This window comes from Cherax quadricarinatus, chromosome 61, assembly GCF_038502225.1.
Source record: "Cherax quadricarinatus isolate ZL_2023a chromosome 61, ASM3850222v1, whole genome shotgun sequence".
NCBI lineage: Eukaryota > Metazoa > Arthropoda > Malacostraca > Decapoda > Parastacidae > Cherax > Cherax quadricarinatus.
The window spans coordinates 16716348-16734333 of NC_091352.1; the positions used below are offsets into that span (position 1 = coordinate 16716348).

The following is a 17986-nucleotide window of genomic DNA, read 5'->3' on the forward strand; positions in this document are numbered from 1 at the left end:
GAAAAAACTAGGCCCATGTTTTTGGTCTACAACAGCGACTTTGCGGTGTACTTTCGTATGGCATTTATGGTTGTATTCTTTTCTTGGTCTCATTTGATAGAATGGAAGATCTATTACAGAAATAGCATAGCTTCCATTCTATCAACTGACACCAAGATGCAGATAATAAAACCATAGAAAAAACACCCTAGGAAATACCTCAAAGTTATTTTAAACCAAACACATGGTTAGTTTTGCTTTTTCCATCATGCACTGTGGGGGTCAGGACTTTTTTTAATACTATGCACACTCACTACACAGACCTATTCTCATATCTTCATCACAATTCACCACTCATAGCTTATCTAGGGGCCCTGGCATCAACAACATATATCTACATGACAACCACTGAAAGGGTTAAGCTATTTTAATTAAACTCTTCCTTGCTATATTTATATGGGTTGATCACAACCCAAACTCAATAACAATAAGATCAATTATAGTTAATAGCAGTTTAGCTGCAAATAAATTAAAATGGCTCGTTCTGGAAGACTGATGTTAAAAGAAGGATATACTGTACAGCATTTTATAGTACAGTGGACCCCTGTGAATTCGCAGTTCTGAATTTGTGGCTTCAGTAATTCACAGATTTTTCCCTTAGAACCTAACTAATAATTGTTCATGGAAATCCCTGCAAATTCACTGATTTTTTATTTTGGCTTTTTTCGTGGCAATACATAATTTTTTGTGTTATTGATAAATATTAAGAAAAATATAATTTAAATTATTACCGTATATTTACCGTACGTATACCAAAGAAAACGAGGTTGCATGAATTACAGTAAATACGGGGGCAACATCAGTATTTTACATTCTAGCACTGTGGGAGACATAGTACAGTACTGAATACGGGTTTATCTTTACATTTTTTGTTTAGGGTGATGTATGAAGCTGAGTTTGAAATTTAACTGTTTTGGGGACATATTTAGGGTTTAAACTATAAAAATGGGCATTTATAGGCATGTTTTTAACTGCATCCCAAATTCGCGGTTCTTTCAAATTTGTGGGTGATCTTGGAACGTAACCCCTGTGAATTTGGGGGGACTACTGTACATGGAAAGTGAAATGAGAAAAAAAAAAAAAAAATATCCCGTTAAGTACTTAAGAACACATACATGAAGTTATGAAAAGTCTAATTTACTGCACAAAATTATTTCAACAGAGCAACTAACCTTGAATGAGAACGGCTTCGTGAGCGAGATGGTGAGCGAGATCTTGATCGGCTTCGAGAGCGAGTTTGGGAGCGTGACCGGGAACGCGACCTTGATCGGCTGCGAGAGCGAGACCTGGAAATAAAATATTAACACATAACACTTCACTAATGCATTTTATGAACTTAGTTTTACCTTAGCTAAGATGTCTCAATCTGTGAATGAATTAAACCGGTATACAAGACCTAGCTCAATGTTGAGTTTTTTTTTTTCGAGTCAGCCATCTCACACCAAGGCAGGGTGACCCACAAAGAAAAAATCCCAAAAAAGAAAATACTTTCATCATTCAACACTTTCACCTCACTCATACATAATCACTGTTTTTGCTGAGGCACCCAGATACAACAGCTTAGAAGCGTATACATGTATAAACATATACAGTGTAACATATCTCTCCAAACTGCCAATATCCCAAACCCCTCCTTTAAAGTGCAAGCATTGTACTTCCCATTTCCAGTACTCAAGTTTGGCTATATAAAAGTAACAGGTTTTCCTGAATCCCTTCACTAAATATTACCCTGCTCACCCTCCAACAGCTCGTCAGCTCCCAAAAATCTTTCGTCTCCATTCACTCCTATCTAACACATTCACGCACACTTGTTGGAAGTCCAAGCCCCTTGCCCACAAAACCTCCTTTACCCCCTCCCTCCAACCTTTCCGAGGACGACCCCTACCATGCCTTCCTTCCCCTACAGATATGTATGCTCTCCATGTCATTCTACTTTGATCCATGCTCTCTGAATGACCAAACCACCTCAACAACCCCTCTTCAGCCCTCTAATACTTTTAACTCCACACCGTCTCCTAATTTCCACACTCCAAATTTTCTGCATAATATACACCATAAACTGCCCTTAGACAGAACATCTCCACTGCCTCCAACCATCTCCTCGCTGCAACATTTACAACCCAAGCTTCACACCCATATAAGAGAGTTGGTACCACTATACTTTCAAATATTCCCTTCTTTGCCTCTATAGATAAGATTATTGTCTCCACATACCTCAACACACCACTCACCTTTTTTTTCTTCATCAATTCTATGGTTAACCTTATCCTTCATAAACCCATCCTCTGACACAACTCCCAAATATCCCTGAAACATTCACTTCTTCCATACTCCCTCTCTCCAATGTGATATTCAATTTTTATCTAAATCATTTGATACCCTCATCACCTTACTTTCAACTTTCTACTTTTACACACCCTCCCAAACTCGTCCACTAACCTTTGCAACTTTTTCTTTAGAATCTCCCATAAGCACAGTATCATCAGCAAAAAGTAACTGTGTCAATTCCCATTTTGTATTGATACCCCATAATTTAATACCGCCCCTCTTCCCAACACCGTAGCATTTATTTCTTTTACAACCGTATCTACAAATATATTAACCCTTTCAGGATCTAGAGGCCAAATTTCAATGGGTGCCCCACTGTCCAAGAAATTTTGAAAAAATAAAAAAATTATTTTTCTTACAGAATTAAAGATAATAGTTTTGTGAAGGTAATGAAACAAAAAAAAAAAAAAAAATTCTGATCAGTACTTACTGAGATATACAGGCATGAAGTTGACCCAAAATGACCGGGTGGTGGCAACATCCGCGACTTCCGCAAAGTCGCATTTGTTTTCCGTTTTTCGTACTTTTTTCTTTTCTTTTCAATTTTTTTTTCTAGTAATATTTGTGGCCTGTGAGACTAATACTGTATATAATGTATGTATATATATATATATATATATATATATATAAATATATATACAGGAGGGCCCCACTTATATGGCGGGTTAGGTTCCAGGCTACCGCCGTAAAGCAGAAACCGCCGTAAAGTGGAACACCCTTTTTTTCCACTTACAAATGCATACAAACACTAGATAACAAGTTTACACAAACATATATTATGTTAGCAATAGAACCAGGCATCAAAAAACAATAAAAAAGTACAATACACACACAGTGCACTCAATACTTACCTTAAAATATTTATAGTCTTAATCTAGGGTGAGACAAGTAGTATTTATTGTAAGAAATCAAGTGTGGTATGTATGGTGTCAGCCAGGCTATCATACCAGGCCACCCCACCCACACATACTATTCTATGATATTTAAGCATCCCAGAGCGATAAAATGTATATACAGTTCACTCATTACTTACCTTAAAATATAGGGTGAGATGAGTAGTATTTATTGTAAAATATCAAGTGTGGTATGTATGGTAGTCAGCCAGGCTACCATACCAGGCCAACCCACCCACACATACTATTCTATGATATTTAAGCATCCCAGAGCGATAAAATGTATATACAGTTCACTCATTACTTACTTTAAAATATAGGGTGAGATGAGTAGTATTTATTGTAAAAAATCAATTGTGGTATGTATGGTAGTCAGCCAGGCTACCATACCAGAGAGAAAGAATGAGTGCATGAGAGAGGACAGGCGCAGAGTTATGTAAACAAACCAGGCGAAGGTAAGTTTTGTAAACAGTGTACACGTCTGGTTTGTGTACAAGTTACATTGTGTACAGGTTGTCTCTACATTGATACGGTAGAATAAATAAAGAAGAACACTCCCATTCTCATGTAACATCATTTTGAGAAGAAATGATGCTCTGAGTGAAGGCAATGGAAGTAAGTCACTCTGACTTTTTTGGGTTATCCTAGGTTCTCTACACATATGTTATGTATTTATGTTATGTATCGTGTTTATTATATAATTTTGAAAAAAAAAATCACGGCTGGATTAATGAAAATGTGTATATTAACGTAATATACAACATTTAATGATACACCGAGCTCAGACAGCGTAAACAAACTGAACAGGTTGTGGACGATCCCTCGGTCAGGCGAAATAGACGGTATTAATACGTGTCCAGTTTTAGTTCATTCATGTACATTTGTAAGAGTTTGTGAAACTTTTACCTTATAATATTTTTATTATTATTATAATAATTAAATCACGAAACAAATACTCTTACACTGTGTACAAGTTAGTACAGAATTATAGCTATAAAGTGAAGGCATACGAAAGGAATATTTTTCTACAGTTATCCCTAGTAACAGGTGACGGACTAGAGAAAACGTAATTCTTCCGACACTTCTACAAACCGTTTGGTAAACATCTCGTATATATTTGTATAAATTTTTATACTGTGGGTGCATGTATCATATTTGTGTGTTACATAATGTGTTTCTTATATAATTTTGAAAAAAATATCAGATAGATTAAGAGAAATGTCTATATTAACGTAATATGCGACATTAATGCGCCCAAGAGATTATTATTACTATTATTATTATTATTATTATTATTATTATTATTATTGCATCAAGAGTAGAGAGACTCTTAGTGATTTTAATGTGTACCTACATGCCAGCACAGTGTGTAAGTTTATTTAGGTACAGGTGTACACAAGTTTAATTATCAAGTACAATACATATAAAATATAAAATAACTTTAAAACACTTGAAATTTTGGAAAGTTTCCAGACATAATAAGGAGATGTGCTCAGGGAGAATGTAAACAAACTCGGTGGGCCGCTGTGACCGTATTAGAAAGACAGGTGGGGGGAGCCGTATAGCGAGTTTTGGTCATAATTTGAAATGTCCGTATTAGCGGAACGCCGTAAAGTGAAACGCCATAAAGCGGGGCCCTCCTGTATATATATATATATATATATATATATATATATATATATATATATATATATATATATATATATATATATATATATATATATATATATATGTATATATACACAGTGGACCCCCGGTTAACGATATTTTTTCACTCCAGAAGTATGTTCAGGTGCCAGTACTGACCGAATTTGTTCCCATAAGGAATATTGTGAAGTAGATTAGTCCATTTCAGACCCCCAAACATACACGTACAAATGCACTTACATAAATACACTTACATAATTGGTCGCATTCGGAGGTGATCGTTATGCGGGGGTCCACTGTGTGTGTGTGTGTGTGTGTGTGTGTGTGTGTGTGTGTGTGTGTGTGTGTGTGTGTGTGTGTGTGTGTGTGTGTGTGTGTGTGTGTGTGTGTGTGTGTGTGTGTGTGTGTGTGTGTGTGTGTGTGTGTGTGTGTGTGTGTGTGTGTGTGTGTGTGTGTATATATATATATATATATATATATATATATATATATATATATATATATATATATATATATATATATATATATATATATAGACACTCACTGTATTGAACACAATAACTGCACTAAAGTTAATATAATACTGTTTACCAATATTGTTTACAACAATAAACATGCACAAATGTTGTATATACTAATGTTCTAGTATATATTTACATATGTACAGTCACTGGACATGTTTCTAGAACTGCTGTAGTCTGTGGAAGTCCTTGAAACAAGTATCATGCACAGTGGTATCTTACATTCCTCGCACACAAACTGAGTGTTGTTGTTCCCGTCATTTTGTTTGTGCACAGACAACACATCTCTTCTGAGCCCATTTCTTCTTAGTTGCAGGAAGCTGTATTAGGAAGTGATCACCTTCCCTCCTCAAACACTTGGGTATTTCCTGAGAAGTTCGAGGACGGGTTTGTATAGCAGGTGTTGTTACCTGGTACTTCATTATTAGTTGTCTTACGACAGACAAAATTCACCATAAGGTGGTCTGTTGCTGGTCTTTATTTGGTACATATTATATGCATTGAGCATTGAAATGTCCATGAGATGGACATTTTATGTACCACTTGTAACTCTTACGAACACAATCGACAAAGCCAATCTGCACGTCACATTTGTCAATCAAAATCATGTTTTGTGAATAATCAATCACTGTTTCTGGTTTTAGAATATGTCCATTAGTCACTATCAACTTTGCCACTGTCTTTCATTTCGTTAGGGTGAATGGTTGTCAACAATATGACATCTTGTTTGTCATGCCACTGTAAATCCATGATGTCACTGGCAGTAAATACCTGCAGCTCACCACTACGAGTGCCTGCATTGAACCTGGGCACGTGTTTATGATTAGAACGCACTGTGCCACACACATATGCCGTGTTCACTCGCACGAAATCACTGAGTATAGGGCTTTTGTACCAGTTATCAATATACAGTGGACCCTCGACCAACGCTGGCATCATCTAATGATAAAATTGCTTAATGATGCGTTTCTGTGTAAAAAAGTTGGCTCCACCAAAGGTGAAAAACTCGGGTAACAACATTCGTCCCGAATGCATTGGCCAGCCTGAGCGCCTCAGCTAACCTGCCTTCAGCTAGTGTGCCATTGTTTATAAGCCAGGGCGGACGGTTCTATGCGTATATGTGATACATCTTGTATTATTCCATTGTTTTTAGTGCTTTTAACTGCTAAATAAGCCACCATGGGCCCAAAGAAAGCTTCTAGTGCCAACCCTGTGGTAAAAGGGTGAGAAATACTATCAAAATACTATCATACCATGGTCAGCTGCTGCTGCACCACTGTCAGGTGCTGCTGCACCACGGTCAGCTGCTATTGCACCATGGTCAGCTGCTGCTGCACCACCGCCAGCTGCTGTTGTACCACCGTCAGCTGCTGCTGTACCACGGTCAGCTGCTGCTGCACCACCGTCAGATGTACTACTCGAAGATGTGGAGAGAGTGTTGTTGATGTGGCTTAACGAGAAACAATTAATCCCAGAGGGTTAGCCACTCAGGATAACCCAAGTCAGTCAGTGCATCATCAAGGACTGTAACTTATTTCCATTATGGATCCTTAATCTTGCCCCCCAGGATGCGACCCACATCAGTCGACTAACACCCAGGTGAACAGGAAAAAATGCCTGGAACTAGTGCTCATATTGGTGAATTTAAGGCCAGCAAAGGTTGGTGTGAGAGATTTAAGAATCGTAGTGGCATACACAGTGTGATAAGGCATGGCGAAGCTGAAAATTTCCAATCCCAACAAGTGTTCAATTGTGACGAAACAGGCCTGTTCTGGGAGAAAATGCCAAACAGGACCTACATTGCTCAGAAGGAAAAGGCACTCCCAGGACACAAGCCTATGAAAGACAGGCTAACTCTCATGTTTTGTTGTAATGTTAGTGGGGATTGCAAAATGAAGCCTCTACTCATGTATCACTCTGAAAATATAGTCGCATCACTCATCAATACTCTTCAATAAAGGTGTCATTTTAGCATTTATTTATGTAGTTATTGTGCATGTCTCATTGTTTTCTTTGTAGGGAAATGTATATTTCATGAATTTTTTTTTTTTATACTTTTGGCTGTCTGGAACGGATTAATTGGATTTCCATTATTTCTTATAGGGAAAATTAATTCGGCTAACGATAAATTCGGCTAAGGACAAGCTCTCTGGAACGGATTAATATTTTTGGTCGAGGGTCCATTGTATAATATATGCCCCTTACTAAGATAAGGTGCCATCATGTTTCTCACTACGTCACCTGAGATACCCAATAACATCCTGGTATCTTTCAAAGTTTTACTTCCTGTGTATACAATTACATCCAATACCAGGCCACTGTCACAGTCACAGAGTACAAACAGTTTTGTACCAGTGTTTCCTCTTGCTCGGTATATACTGCTTGAACGACAGTTCAAAGACTCATCAATTACCAGTCTTGAATGGATAAATGTACATGTTGAACTTTTGTTTCAGATGCATAAAAACATTTCTAATCCTGTATAACCTGTCATTTTTGTCAGGGCTGGTTTTGTCAGAGAAATGCAACATACGTAACAGTAAGATAAACCTGTTCACTGGGATGATTTCACTGAAGGCCGGGGTACAAATTAGCCGATTTGTGGACCAGTATGATTTTATATTATGCTTATAGACATGAGGCATAAGCATTATTGTTGCAAAAAGCAAATACATTTCAGCCACAGTTGTCTCTTTCCACCGGTGTAGTCTTGACTGTGGTGATATGATCGTATTGCCATTGTGTACTCAAAATACTTGTTACTTTCCCTGACAATTATTTCCATCAAGGGCTGATCAAAGAATAGTTCAAAGAATTCCAGTTCATTTGCAGGGAACAAGCTGGTAGGATTCTGCTTTGAGAGTCATCAAACTGATCCAGACTGGGGACAAAATTGGGATTTTGCTGCCAATCCCAGATGTGGTTTGCTGGTGGATACTGGACATCATAAGCTGGTTGTGGTTGTAGTTGTGGTGTGGTGGTGGATGACACTCCGCTTAGTCCTGGATCTGATGAGTCAGTGGCGTGGGTCCCAGCCTGGGCCGTTGAGTCATGCATGGCTGTGGTACTACCACCACCACTATCACCACCAATACCACCACCTACTGATGCCTGTGGTCTATCCATGCCAAGTGTAGCTACATCATCCTTACTTTCACTGTGTATTCCTGGTGTAGGGCCATGGGATGTACTCCAGGATGTACTCTCTCCTCTTGGCACTGCATTGGGAACACTACCTGAGCGCATGTGGCAATGTATATGTCGACACTTCACTGATAAACATGATTCATCACTATCACTACTCGAATGATCAGAAAGAGCAATAAAATTGAAGTCCACATCACTATCATCACCATTACTCAAGTTGGAGGCCTGGCCACGCGAAAATATTAGTTTTCTCTTGCGACAAGGTACAACTGAACATGACTGAGGTAGAAGGTTGAAGATCGTCAGGATTTTCTGCTTTTGGTCACTAAATGATCAAAACCATAGAATTCCACTTCTTTTCCACTTCCATCAGAGTCAGAACTATCAGTTAGGAAGAGGAGAGACCCAATTCACCTCGGAATGAGAGCTGCCTTGCCGCGAGGCATGGTGAACAAAGCTTACTGAGGTGGCGTTCCCACAATGCCATGCAGGCGCCTAGAATTTTTGTTTATGGCGTGCACACACCACGCAGACCCATTCTCTTAGATGTAGGCCTACCAGCCTTCTCATGCTAAAATTCAGGCCGCTACAATTTTGGCATAGTTCTAAGGTTTGGACCCACAACTCAAAGCCGTAAAACTACAACAAGGACCGTGAAAGGGTTAAACAACCTTGGTGGCATTACACATCCCTGTCTAAGACCTACTTTTACCAGGAAGTAATCTCCCTCTCTTCTACACACCCTAACTATCCTCATAAAAACTGTTTACAGCATTTAGTAACTTATTACCTATTCCATATACAGTGGACGCTCTCATACCGTTGGCATCAATAACGTTAAATCCGCATACCGATACATTTTATTGCTGAAATTTTGCCTCACATAGCACTAAAAAACTCGCTCAATGCTATTCGTCCGAGACGCGTCTAATGTGCGGCCTGAGCCAGCCTCATATGTTCTGCCGGTGGCATTGTTTACAAGCCAGCCTCCGCGGTAACATCCAAGCATACAATCAGAACATTTCGTATTATTACAGCATTTTTGGTGATTTCATCTGCAAAATAAGTCACCATGGGCCCCAAGAAAGCTTCTAGTGCCCACCCTACAGGAATAAGGGTAAGAATTACAATAGAGATGAAGAAAGAGATCATTGCTAAGTATGAAAGTGGAGTACGTGTCTCCGAGCTGGCCAGGTTGTATAGTAAACTGCAATCAACCATCGCTACTATTGTGTCCAAGAAAACGGCAATCAAGGAAGCTGTTCTTGCCAAAGGTGCAACTGTGTTTTTGAAACAGAGATCGCAAGTGATAGATGATGTTGAGAGACTCTTATTGGTGTGGATAAACGAAAAACAGATAGCAGGAGATAGCATCTATCAACCGATCATAAGTGAAAAGGCTAGGAAGTTGCATCAATATTTAATTAGAAAAATGCCTGCAACTAGTGATGATGTGAGTGAATTTAAGGCCAGCAAAGGTTGGTTTGAGAGACTTAAGAAGCGTAGTGGCATACATAGTGTGATAAGGCATGGTGAGGCTGCCAGTTCGGACCAAAAAGCAGCTGAAAAATATGTGCAGGAATTCAAGGAGTACATAGACAGTGAAGGACTGAAACCTGAACATGTGTTTAATTGTGACGAAACAGCCCTGTTTTGGAAGAAAATGCCAAGCAGGACCTACTTTACTCAGGAGGAAAAGGCACTCCCAGGACATAAGCCTATGAAAGATAGGCTTACTCTGTTAATGTGTGCCAATGCTAGTGGTGATTGCAAAGTGAAGCCTTTATTAGTGTATCACTCTGAAACTCCCAGAGTGTTCAGGCAAAAGAATATCCTCAAGGCTAATTTGTGTGTGCTGTGGAGGGCAAACAGTAAGGCATGGGTCACTAGGGACTTTTTCTATGACTGGTTACACCAAGCATTTGCTCCCAATGTGAAAAATTACCTAACTGAAAAGAAATTAGACCTTAAGTGCCTCCTGGTGTTAGACAATGTCCCTGGTCATCCTAAAGACTTGGCAGAGCGACTTTGTGGGGACATGAGCTTCATTATGGTCAAGTTTTTGCCTCCTAATACCACTCCTCTCCTGCAGCCCATGGACCAGCAGGTTATTGCAAACTTCAAAAAACTGTACACAAAAGCTCTGTTTGCTTTGTAGTGACCTCAGAAACTCAATTGACTCTAAAAGAGTTTTGGAGAGATCACTTTAATATCCTCAATTGTGTAAACCATATAGGTAAGGCTTGGGAGGGAGTGACTAAGAGGCCCTTGAACTCTGCTTGGAAGAAACTGTGGCCAGAATGTGTAGACCAAAGGGATTTTGAAGGATTTGAGGCTAACCCTGAGAGGCGTATGCCAGTTGAGGAATCCATTGTGGCATTGAGGAAGTCCTTAGGGTTGGAGGTTAGTGGTTAGGATGTGGAAGAGTTGGTGGAGGCGGACAATGAAGAACTAACCACTGATGAGCTGCTAGATCATCTTCAAAAGCATGAGGCCACACCTGAGGAATCTGCTTCGGAGGAGGGGAGAGAGAAATTGAAGAAGTTGCCTACTTTAAAGATTAAGGAAATCTGTGCAATGTGGCTTAAAGTGCAAACCTTTATGGATGAAAATCACCCTCAGACAGCTGTTGCAAGCCGTGTTGGCAACCTGTACACTGACAGTGTTGTGAACCACTTTAGGAAAGTCATAAAGGAGCGAGAGGTACAGACCTCTATGGACAGATATGTTGTGCGACAGAAGTCCAGTGACTCTGAAGCTGGTCCTAGTGGCATTAAAAGAAGAAGGGAAGTAACCCCGGAAAAGGACTTGCCACCTCAAGTCCTAATGGAAGGGGATTCCCCTTCTAAACACTAAGACCATCAACACTCTCCCCTCCTCCCATCCCATCAATCATCACCAGATCTTCAATAAAGGTAAGTGTCATGTAACTGTGCATGTCTTCTTCAGTTTGTGTGTATTAAAATTAATATTTCATGTGGTAAATTTTTTTTTTCATACTTTTGGGTGTCAGGAACGGATTAATTTGATTTCCATTATTTCTTATGGGGAAAATTAATTCGCATAACAATAATTTCACATAACATTGAGCTCTCAGGAACGGATTAATAGCGTTATGCGAGGGTCCACTGTACTTGCAACATCTGCCACATTGCTCCTCTTATCAACTCTATCATATGCCTTTTCTAAATCCATAAATGCAATGAAAACTCCCCTACCTTTATCTAAATAATGTTCACATATATGCTTCTACACATCCCTTACCCACTCTAAAGCCTCCATGCTCATCTGAAATCCTATTCTCTGTCTTACCTCCAATTCTTTCAATAATAACCCTAGCATACACTTTACCTGGTATGCTCAGTAAACTTATTCCCCTATAATTTTTACAATCTCTTTTGTCCCCCTTCCCTTTGTATAAATGAACTATACACGCACTCTGCCAATCCCTAGGTACCTTCTCTCTTTCATACATTTAATAACAAAAATACCAACCACTCCAACACTATATCCCCCCCTGCTTTTAACATTTCTGTCATGATCCCATCAGTTCCATTTGCTTTATCCTCTTTCATTCTACGTAATGCCTCACACACTTCTCCCCACACTCACATCCTGCTCTTCTTCACTCCTAAAAGGTGCTATACCTCCCTGACCAGTGCAAGAAATTACAACCTCCCTCACTTCATCAACATTTAAAAGTTCCTCAAAATATTCCCGCCATCTACGCAATACCTCTAGCTTCCCAACAACTACTCTCCTACTCTGTTTTTAACCTTTTCAGGGTAAGAAACTTATGAAATAATAGAGAATCTTTACCCGATCATAATGACACTGAAAGTATGAAATTTGATTTAAAACTTAAGGAATTATGCTCTGGCGAAGTTAGTGGTCTCGACGATGTTTACACATCGGCGATTTCGAGCACTATGAGTTCTATTTTCGGCGAATTCCAGTGTACTAGTCGACAAAAATCATAACTATTTTGCTAAAACTCCATTTTTCTATCAAATGAGTACAAAAAACCACCCATTTACCGATTTCATCTATCTAATAAAGTGGCCACAAATTGGCAATTTTGCCAATTGCACATAAATTTCAAAAGATGCCAATTTCCAAATAGGGTCTAGAATAAACAAGACAGACATTCCTGGCACTAAAATAACATTTTCTCTGTTCATTAGTCACGTCCCCAGGCCCCTCTTACATCTCTCTTGCTTTCCACTTTGAATTTTCATTCTCACAAAAAAATAGAAGATTTACTGTTTTGCAGACTACTGCATTAGTGTAGAAATGGTATAAATATGTCTGACAGGTTTGTAGATGAATGGTTCAGAGAACCGACATGTTGATAAATTAGACACAAGTGCAACTCTTGGGTATCTTTATTGAGGATAAAGATACCCAAGAGTTGCACTTGTGTCTAATTTATCAACATGTCGGTTCTCTGAACCATTCTTATACCATTTTTACAATGATGCAGTAGTCTGCATAACAGTAAATTTTGAATTTTTTATATGAATAAAAAATTAAAACAAAGCAATAGTAATATAAGAGGGGCCTAGAGACGTGACTAATGAACAGAAGATGTTATTTAAGTGCCATGAATGTCTACATTGTCTATTCTGGACCCTATTTTGAAATTGGCATCTATTTTAATTTGCGTGAAATGGCCAAACTGCCAATACACAAATAACCCACACATAGAAGTATCGTTCCAGTCACGGTATTGTGCCTTTTTTTTTTTTGTTAAAACTGCCAATTTCTGACTACTTTATTGGGTAGTTAAAATCGGTAAATGGGCGGTTTCTTGTAGTCAATTGATAGAAAAAATGGAGTTCTAAAGAAATAGCTATGAGTTTGGTCAACTAGAACAAGGGAATTGGCCAAAAACAGGGTTCAAATTTGGCGAAATCACTGATGCGTATATGTCGCCGAGACCGCTAACTTCGCGGGAGCGTAATTCTGTGAGTTTTCAACCAAATTTCATACTTTTGGTGTCATTAATTACCATCGGGAAAAGACTATCATTTCAGAAGTAAATTTTTTTTTTCCAAAAATTTTGCAACATAGAATGACATTTTCAAAAAGGGGCTTGCGACAGTCAAAGCGTTACGTGAAACAAAGCTAAAGGGGGTAGGAGAGTTTCAGTGGAGAGAAATAAAAGCCTAGCTGCAGCCGCAGCAAGCAGCAACAAGGCTGCTCCTATATCTTGCCGTCCCCTGGGTCTATCCGAACTCCAGTGATGGCCAAATTGCAAGTACTGCAAGCAACAACATGCAAGGAACCTGTAGTGACATGAAAACTGACGGTGACGACAACGAAATGGACTAAATATGACAAAAGAGGGACCGGCATTCAAGTACCAGAACTGCTGCCAGACGTGAACCAGACACGAGACATTTTCCACTACAATGAAATAACTGACCTCCATATCAACTGCACCAGTGTTCAACGGGAAGACAACATGGCAGAAAACCTGATCAACAAAACTCCAAGGAAATGACAGGTCTGTAGGACTCTTTTCCCCTCAGCGCCAAACGAGGGAAAGAACTGAGCAGTTAAACATGGCTGACCGGCATCCAAACAGCAGCTACTGCCAGACGTACAACTAGCGAAGTGAATTTCTCATCTTTACTGACGTTCATCTGTACTGACAGTAGCATCATATCACCTGTACCAGTGCTAACGAGAGGGAAACACAGGAGACATCGTCAAATCAACAATACAAAACTCAAAGGTTATAGGACGGTTATCCCTCAGTGCCAGTCGTGGGAAATAAGTGAATAGTTAAACACCCAAGGTTAATGTTTTAGTAGCTGACCTATATTCAGCTGACCAGTGTACAGTGAGAGAATCATAGGAGAAAACACCAAATATATCTATAAACTCAAGGCGAGTCAGGTTGTAGGTGGCGTTTACTTCCCTCAGTGTTTTAAAAAATGGCCGAGTCAGCAGACTAGGTCAGGAGTCAACAACACGACACAACCCCCGATAAATGGAATCGAGGGGATTTGGAAGGATAAAACCATTGATTAAACCTTTCTGGTCTACCAGAATGGAAAGGAGTTAGAAGTTAATAGGTGAAACCGGACTGTGAAGTGAGGCGGGAAGGGGAGTGTGTAATAAGGGGTTAACTGAAAGGGGTGTGTGAAGTTAAGGGAAAAGTGAGCAGTGAAGAGGGTTTTGAAGAAAATTTACTAGTAATTCAGTGGTGATTGCTAAAGCAGATACTAGGGTGTACTAGGTGACTGGAAAAGAGAATAAATATTACTGCATATGAGTAAAAGAGCAAAGAGTGAAAATGGCAGGCATTAGGGGGGGTACAGGCTGCCATAATTACAGTGGACCCCCAGTTTGTATGTGTATGTTTGGGGGTCTGAAATGGACTAATCTAATTCACAATATTCCTTATGGGAACAAATTCGGTCAGTACTGGCACCTAAACATACTTCTGGAATGAAATAATATTGTAAACCAGGGGTCCACTGTATATTTATCTTTCTCCTTCAATTTCATGAAGAAAGAAATCAGTCATGGGGGCTGGAAAAGGTGAATGGAGTAATAGCACCCTGGACAGTAAAAGCCCAACAGTTGCCATCCTACCAGAAAAGTAAATGTCACTATAGCCGCAAGGTACGGCAACACCGCATACCCAGACAAAAACAGTGGCACACAGCTCTTATTGTAGCACTCTTAAGTGGTGATATCCAAATTAATCCAGGACCTCAAACTATTGTGCAGAGGCAAAACAGACAGATAAATGACAGTGATAATGATGGTCTAGTAGCTAGGAATGATAACCTTAACTCCATATGTAATGCATACATAGGTCAATGTGAGACAATACAGCCATTATTATCTCAAACACTACCAAACAGGTGCATACTAAAGTACGCATGAAAAACAGAAAAGGCACCTTATGTAAAATGTGTATGGGGTGGGTGCATGATGGATTTATGTACAATTATAGTAACGGTGCCAGAATTCACTTTGTGTGTAACAAATGCACTTTGGCACAGTTACCCTTTAGCAATGATGACACTGAGTTACCTAATTTTAATACATATGACCCATTGCCATATACAGTGGGCCCCTGGTTTACGATATTTCATTCCAGAAGTATGTTCAGGTGCCAGTACTGACCGAATTTGTTTCCATAAGGAATATTGTGAATTAGATTAGTCCATTTCAGACCCCCAAACATACACATACAAACGCACTTACATAAATACACTTACATAATTGGTCGCATTGGGAGCTGATCGTAAACCGGGGGTCCACTGTATTGATGATTATAATTGTTTTATGAAAACAGGCCTTCACTTTATTCATGTCAACGCAAGATCACTTCTTCCTAAATTGGCAGAGATTAGGATTCTAGCTAACAAAATTAGGGCGGCAGTTATAACCATCTCTGAATCCTGGTTGGATGGTACGGTGACTGACGACGAGGTCAAAATAGAAGGTTACAATATAAAACGCTTAGATAGTAACAGAAAGGGTGGTGGAGTATGTGCCTACATTAGAAATGATTTAGCTTACAACCCAAGACCTGATTTAAATAACAATAAACTGGAGATTCTATGGTTTAAAGTGCTGCTTCCCAAGACCAAACCCATCTTAGTAGGAATTAGTTACCACCCTCCTACCCAGGACCAGTTCTTAGAAGACTTTTTCCAGAGTCTTGTCCAGACCTGAAAACAACTGCGAGACAATAATACTGGGCGACTTCAATAACTGTTTTCAGCAGCACAATAACAGTCTATGCAAAAGGTATAAGCAAATTCTAGGTTTAAATAGTTACACTCAACTAATTAATACACCAACCCAGATCACACAGTTCTCAGCCACCCTAACTGACCACATACTTTGTAACCGCTCTGAGAACATTAGTCAGTCAGGCGTCATTACCACAGGTCTTAGTGATCATTTCATAATTTACTGCACCAGGAAAATCACTAGGGATAGGATAGGCCTACACAGGACAATAAAAATGAGGTCAACTAGAAACTACAGTAAAGAAACACTGGTAAATAGGCTACACAATTATATTCACACCACACATTGCCCTCAGACATGACATCTCCACTGCCTCCAGCTTCTCCTCGCTGCAACATTCATCATCCATGCTTCACACCCATATAAGAGCGTTGATAAAACTATACTCTCATACATTCCCCTCTTTGCCTCCAAGGACAAAGTTCTTTGTCTGTGGAGACAAAGAACTTTGTCCTTGGAGGCAAAGAGGGGAATGTATGAGAGTATAGTTTTACCAACGCTCTTATATGGGTGTGAAGCATGGGTGATGAATGTTGCAGTGAGGAGAAGGCTGGAGGCAGTGGAGATGTCATGTCTGAGGGCACACTTCATGCCTCTATATCTGGGTAAGTACTGATGGGAAAAATTTTTTTGGGGACTAAAACAATCAGAAAAATAATCTTAACATTTTCATAAGAAAAATTTTTTTTTTCCGAATATTTTGCAACACCAGGAGACACTTCAGGATTGGGCCTTTGGACAGTCAAAGGGTTAAAAACCATTTGTCTCCATTCACTCCTATCAAACACGCTCACGTGAGTAAAATAAAGGTTGGATGTGAAAACTGGGTTATAGTAAGAGTATATGCACCTGGAGAAGAGAGAAGTGTAGAGGAGAGAGATTTTGGGAAACGCTGAGAGAATGCATGGGGAGTTTTGAACCAAGTGTGAGAGTACTTGTGGTTGGGGATTTCAATACTAAAGTGGGTAAAAATGTTGTGGAGGGAGTAGTAGGTAAATTTGAGGTGCCAGGGGTAAATGAAAATGGGGAGCCTTTAAATGAGCTATGTGTAGTAAGAGGTTTGGTAATAAGTAATACATATTTTATGAAGAAGAGGTAAACAAATATACAAGGTATGATATAGCACATAATGAAAGTAGTTTGTTAGATTATGTATTGGTGGATAAAAAGTTGATGGGTAGGCTCCAGGATGTGCATGTTTACAGATGGGCAACTGATATATCAGATCATTATTTAGTTGTAGCTACAGTTAGAGTAAGAGGTAGATGGGAAAAGAGGAAAATGGCAACAAGCAAGAGGGAGGTGAAAGTGTATAAACTAAGGGAGGAGTAAATTGGAGTGAGATATAAGCAACTATTGGCAGAAAGGTGGGCTGGTGAAAGTATGAGTAGTGGGGAGGGATGGGGGTTGAATAGGGTTGGAATAGTTTTAAAAATGCAGTATTAGAATGTGGGGCAGAAGTTTGTGGTTATAGGAGGGTGGGTGCAGGAGGAAATAGGAGTGATTGGTGGAATGATTAAGTAAAGGGTGTGATAAAAGAGAAAGCTTATGAGAGGTTTTTACAAAGCACAAGTGTTATAAGAAGAGTAGAGTATATGGAGAGTAAAAGAAAGGTAATGAGAGTGGTGA

General features: G+C 39.4%; 1 protein-coding gene across 7 annotated transcripts in view; it reads right to left on the reverse strand.

The window, feature by feature from the left end:
* Positions 1-17986, reverse strand: part of LOC128699302 (serine/arginine-rich splicing factor 6) — a 227318-nt gene that overhangs the window by 11984 nt on the left and 197348 nt on the right. For all 7 annotated transcript variants that reach the window (XM_070098266.1, XM_053791909.2, XM_070098265.1 and 4 more), the window contains one exon: positions 1212-1325. In XM_070098266.1, coding sequence (XP_069954367.1) covers positions 1212-1325 — 114 coding nt within the window. The remainder of the gene's footprint in view (positions 1-1211; positions 1326-17986) is intronic.